We start from the raw sequence: 6,018 nt of genomic DNA on the forward strand, positions 1-6,018 counted from the left end.
ATGAGTCCCTGATTTTGAAGGCTTTTTGTTGCCAATCTTATTGAGTTGTTTTGAAAGTTTGTGTTTCACATGGCACCTATTTTGTGGTTGAATGGTTATTGCGTACGCTCTTTCATCTCTGTCTCTAGCAGTTGCGTATATTTTTCATGTGATTCTTTCTTCGTCGAGCCCTTCAAGATTTTTTAGCTGACACTTCGGGAAACGTTGCATGAACCGTTGATTAACTTCAGGAAACTCTGTATGAACTGCTGACTAATATCTTTTGACAATATGAATAATTACTGTGGAACAGATAGTAGAGATGATAGGATATTCTGTGATTTATCTGCTGATAATGAAGATGTTGCACCGATGGAAGTGGAATCATTATGTGTTAATTGTCACCGGAATGTTAGTAATTATACTTAGAACTTACCATTCAAATTATGTGAATTTGCTATTTGTCTATCAGTTCCTTGCGATGAATCTATTTATTAATCCATAGTTCCAAGAAGGCATTCTTTTATCTACCATTCCAAATAAATAAACCTTTTCTTTTACCTTTAAATTCGGATAATAAACTAGTTCTCTCGTTTTTTTTCACTTCGTGTCTTGGATTTAGAAATCTCAAAGTAAATAGCAGAAATCATTTATAGTCTTTATAGATTATCTGTTGCTTAAAGTATAGAAAGTTTTATTGCTTGTAATTTATGCATAGCAATGATTATTTATTTACAGGGCGTCACCCGAATACTTTGTACTAGGATCCCTTTTTATCGACAAATTATTGTGATGTCATTTAGTTGTGGGCATTGTGGCTATAGCAACAATGAGTTGCAAAGTGGTGAAGCAGCACAAGTAAGTTCTGTTTCTTCCTGAAAGCTCCTAGTCAGGTGAAGCAACACATGGATAGTAGCTTTGAATTCCACATTTTTTTGTAGTATTATCGAAGTTACCAATATACACTGTTCTGGATCAGCTGATAGTTCAAAGCTGTCACGAAAAGCATGCAGGGGTTACACTGTGTTGAATGACGTGCCGGCTGACTTTGACTATTTATATAGAATAATTTTGTAACAGTTTGTCACAGTTCTTTCGTATGCAGTAAAGTATATTCAGTGTTATAGGAGCACGGAATCGAAATTGTTTTACATGTGGAAAATTTATTGGATTGGAACCGGCAAGTCATCAAATCAGAATATGCCGAAGTTGAAATTAAAGAATTGGAATTAACCATCCCTCCGAAGTCACAATCTGGTGGTTTGTTTTTCTCGTGAGTATTCTTGATAAGTTTATATTTACCTGGTCCATATCATCTGTCTCAGTTACAGAGCATAATTGTCGGTGCCAGTCAAAACTAAACTAAATGTTACATATGGTTTTAAATGTTACACTAAATGTTACACATGGTTTTGTTCCAGAAATAACGACTGTGGAGGGAATTCTACGGCGCGTGATTACCGGTCTCAGTCAAGATCAAAATCGGCGGCGTCAATGTGATCCTGAAAGTGCTGGGAAAATTGATGAATTTATAAAACGAGCGCAACGACTAGTTGATTTGCAGGAAAAATTTACACTGGTTTGTTCATTTTTCACTTCTGCTCGTCACTTTCTCTAATTAACTCTATTTTGCACCAGAGAGAAAAGATAGTTAGGTCAAAAGAATGAGCTGATAAAACGAAAAATGATTTAGAAAAAAAAACATATTCCGTCACCATAATACTATCTTTTTTTTTATTTTTTCTGAATTAAATAAGAGTTACTAATTGCAACTTTGTTTCAGAAGATAAAAGATGTGTCCGGTAATAGTTTTATTCAAAATCCTGTTCCATTCCATGTGGATCCTCATTGCGTCGTAACGCATTTTAACCGAAGTTTTGCTGATAAAAAACTTCTGGGGTTTGTGGCTGACGATGCAGACGAAGTAATTTACTTCTTTAGTATTTTTATTTCCCATTTTTTTTTGAAGTCATTCCCTTGTCCTTCTTAAAATAGGTGATCCAATATTTTCGTCCAGGAAGACTCTACTCCATTCCAATCATATGATGATGCAAAAAATGAGGTGTTGAGGTTTGCCACTGATTGTCCCAATTGTGGAGCTCCGACGGAGACATGTATGAAGCCCACAGGTATGCTTCCAAAGCAATGTAGATTTATAGGTTTCATTTTTTCTTACTTTCTGTAGTTGTATATATCACTTAGTAATGCATCATGATCATTATAGTGATTTATAGATATCCCTTATTTTACAACTGTTATTCTGATGTGTACGACTTGTGATACTTGTGGATGGAAATCAAATGAAATTAAGAGTGGTGGAGCCATACGGGATCATGGCTGCAGGTTAACTGTTTCGATAGAAGAAGTTGGTTTTGACTCGCATTTCTTTTTTTTAAATGTTGAAACAGTGCAGCTGAAAATCTTTAACATCGTCTTCGTCTCATCTCAACAGCTGATAAATATTATAAGAAAACTCACTGATATGATGCAGTGGCAAGAAATGTGAATGTCAAGTGAATCTGTATTCTGAATATTATTCCTAAAATAGTTCCATTACAGGAGATTGATCTTGCGCGGGATGTTTTGAAATCAGACACATGTAGCATGTTTATTCCCGAGCTTGATTTAGAAGTAGGTTCTGGTGCCTTATCAGGAAGATTTACAACTGTCGAGGGCTTGCTTATAGCTACCAGGGATCAACTCAAGGTTCGTAGGTTTAATTAGCTATGCTTTTAAAGACACATCCTTCCCTGTGTTTTGTTGTAGTAAAATTATATGCTTATTGATTTACTTCACTGCATTTATTTTATTCATTTCATTTTCAGGAACAAAGAGATTTTTTCTTAGTGGGAGATAGTAGAAGCGAAACAGAAAATGATCGGATGAAAAGTTTTCTGGATAATTTTGAGCAAATATTACGGTTGCGCAAGAAAGTTCGTTTAGTTTTAGACGATCCAACGGGTAATAGCTACATTCAGGTGAGGTTTGGAAATAATAATTACGTTTAGGTAAAACATGTGTTGATATTTTCTTTTCGTGTAATTAAATGGCGTATTCTTGCAAATATTTTAACGTAATTAGGAATCATAGTACGAATGCCTACGCTTTTGATGCATTGTTTTCCACTCACGTCTTATCTACTGAGCAAGCTGCGAATTAAAATTGAATTCTGGCTGAATACTTATTCGGAATACTTAAACGGTTGAAAATGTTAAACCATAACATTTCCATAACTTAGTTTGAAATTCTAGAGTCTAAATGTCCCAATGGATGATAACCGCTTAAAAAAGGAATTCTACGAGCGTACCAATGAACAGAATGATGAACTTGGATTAAACGATATGAAAACAGAAAACTATTCTCAGTTAGAAACTATTAATGAATGTGAATGATTTGAGTTTAAACGGTAATGTCAATTCGAACACATCTGTATCTTTACAATACTTATACATAGTATGTAATTATGTGGAGGGATACAGCACAGTGAAATTTAAAAATAAAAAAAGAACCGATGTTAGAGACGGATTCGATAGATGTACGCTTGACTTCCAATGTGATCTTTTATTCATACGATGATGTAAGTTACCGTAAATATAGGAGGTTAGCTTTAGATGAATTAAGATATGTCCCATAAAAATAATGGTATAAGTTTATTAGCAATCTTGTATTTCTTGAATTGTGTGGTGTTTTTCGCAGTTGTTTCATACCTCATTGCTCTTTAATTCGTTAAAATGGGTTAATGGGAGTTTTAATTCAGCGCTGTATGTTGTCTTAATTCGTTATGATCACACTGTTTGCTCTTTTTCTTGAAGCAAAAATGAAAGCAAAAGGTGAAGACAGAGATTTCTGTACAGAAATTATTGAAGAGAAGGCTTAAAAGAAAAAATGCACGAAGCGATTTATTTTGTGTCGATATGATATTGTTTTGCTGGTTCAAAAGTGGGGCAAAAAGTTTTGAAATAGGGCAAAATTTTAGTTTCTTACAATTTTATTTGCTTTTTCTTCTTTCCCGTATCGAAAAAGTGAAGACGAGCTCTTTTTCTCTGTTTATCCATAAAATTTCTCGTATTAAAAGATGGGAGCAAATTGAATGGAAGGAATAAGAATATATATAGACAAAAAGGAGCAGGATGAAAAGAAAAATATTTCCTCAGTGGCAGTATTCATTTAGAGTTATTCACTACCTCTTGTGGTTTACTTTTCTAACGAGCAAGTGTTTACTTACTTTCGGTGAAGTCTCCAACTTCTCCATCCCCAATATCCAATAGTGGTAGTGAACATCCTAATTTGCAGATTCATGCAACACTTCGCAGTGCAAGGCCATTTTAACAGTGTCTGAGTTTGGTGTACATCTTTCGATGTTTTTTGAATTTCTAATGTTTGAATTTAAAATCAGTGGAATGGTTCTCTCTATTTTGAGCCATTGCTCTACTCCCTGATACCCGCTTCAAGGCTCATTTTTATGTAAAATTATCCAATAAAAACGAATTGAATCAGTTAATTGAAAAAAAAAAGAGATGTGAAGAAAGATTATGGAACGATTTTACATAACTGATAAATTACTGTAAAATTGAGAGGCATCTTCTTATTCAAGTAATTAACTGGTTATTTATCAAATGATTAGGTGAATGTCATTGCTTGATTCGTCCATGCATTTTGATTTAATTAGATGTGATGCTAACAGGCAATTCGAGTTTTACTTTTTTTCATGGAAAATCTTGTGAAAATTACTGATACTGTTGTTTTGCACTTATGTGAGCTAAACAATCTCAGGTATTCTCCTCCTTAATACTTGTTGTCTCAGCACAACTAACATTAATCAAAACATATCTTTATATCGAATTATAAAGTAATATAGTACACTCGAACTGTGGTTGAAGTGTAATATATCAAAGTATATATGCAAACTAAAATGAATGTATAATATAAATTACAATAATGATATTTAACCAATGATTCATCATTGTTACATCAATTTACTAACCGTATTATTTTCGATAATATTGTAACTAGCATTCCCTGAACTGCAATACAAATTTAGCCATCGATTTGGTTGATAGTTGAAATTGAATGATATGTTTGGTTTAGCAAACGAATGCATCCTGTAATCTATTATTGATCAATTTCATTCTCCCTTAATATGCGTATTTTCTAAGTCGAAAGCATTATCTGTGGCTATGCATGAATCTATTACACTCATTTGTTGTTATTTACGTGCATGGATGCATGCATAGTTGATACCTCGACTCGTCCTAGAATCACAATCTTCAAACGAATTCATCCGTCTTATACTTCTCCGTTTCCTTTCCTCATTTGTTAACCGATTGCTATCTCCAATTCATTTTGTCACCAACACACCATATCATTATTGTGTCATCATTTTCAGTTGATGTCGTCAGCTCTCTTTGAACTCTCAATCGATACATTCATTCATTTAAATGTTAAATAAATTAACTAATAGTTTGTTGTATAGTGCTGTTTTCCTTTTCTTGAAAAAGATTATTTTCAAAAATGATTTACATTGATGGGTTTCATTTTTTGGTACCATTTCTGCTTTATTTTATAAAGTTTATATAAAATTGGAGGAAGAGTCGTTACTAGTAGGATGGAAATTGATTTTCAGTGACTTTAAAAAGGTAGAGGTAGAAGGATGGGGAATGCCTGTCTTTAATTACTTTGGCCCTGAAAGCAATCCTGCTCACTACCGATTTCACTGAATCTTCTCCGCTCTTTTCACCATCCTCACATCTTCATGTTAACATGAATGGAGGTTTATGTCTAACAGAAACAGGATATTATCATAGAAGCGTATTTGGACACTTCAGGAATTACATGTAACCGTTATTTTAAAAGAATCCCTTTGAACGATGAGAATGAATATTAGGAGATAAGGAGCTATGAATATTTCCCAACTCTAATTATCCATTATTTGTCTTTTTGCTCCGTAATATAAGCCTTTTTTGGAAATGAAAGAATTCGATGTTCGATGCTATATATATATATATATATATATATATATATATTATATATATATATATA

At 33.4% G+C, this 6,018-nt stretch overlaps 2 protein-coding genes across 2 annotated transcripts; one reads left to right on the forward strand and one right to left on the reverse strand.

Annotated features, from left to right (window-relative positions):
• The first annotated feature begins 225 nt into the window (after positions 1-225).
• On the forward strand, positions 226-3,463 carry LOAG_09715 (Zpr1-PA). Its single transcript, XM_003145242.2, has 10 exons — positions 226-390; positions 718-837; positions 1,107-1,239; positions 1,401-1,558; positions 1,763-1,903; positions 1,997-2,108; positions 2,214-2,344; positions 2,539-2,685; positions 2,805-2,957; positions 3,231-3,463. Exons 1-10 carry the CDS (start codon positions 271-273, stop codon positions 3,369-3,371), a joined length of 1,356 nt encoding a protein of 451 aa, XP_003145290.1. The 5' UTR covers positions 226-270; the 3' UTR covers positions 3,372-3,463.
• A 132-nt stretch (positions 3,464-3,595) lies between these two features.
• Positions 3,596-5,080, reverse strand: LOAG_09716 (hypothetical protein; the record flags this gene model as incomplete). Its single annotated transcript, XM_003145243.1, has 3 exons — positions 3,596-3,695; positions 4,205-4,314; positions 4,964-5,080. The coding sequence occupies 3 exons, from the start codon at positions 5,078-5,080 to the stop codon at positions 3,596-3,598; spliced, it is 327 nt and encodes a 108-aa protein (XP_003145291.1).
• Positions 5,081-6,018: the final 938 nt, after the last annotated feature.

This window comes from Loa loa (genome assembly GCF_000183805.2).
Source record: "Loa loa unplaced genomic scaffold supercont3.227, whole genome shotgun sequence".
In the NCBI taxonomy this organism is placed as follows: Eukaryota; Metazoa; Nematoda; class Chromadorea; order Rhabditida; family Onchocercidae; genus Loa; species Loa loa.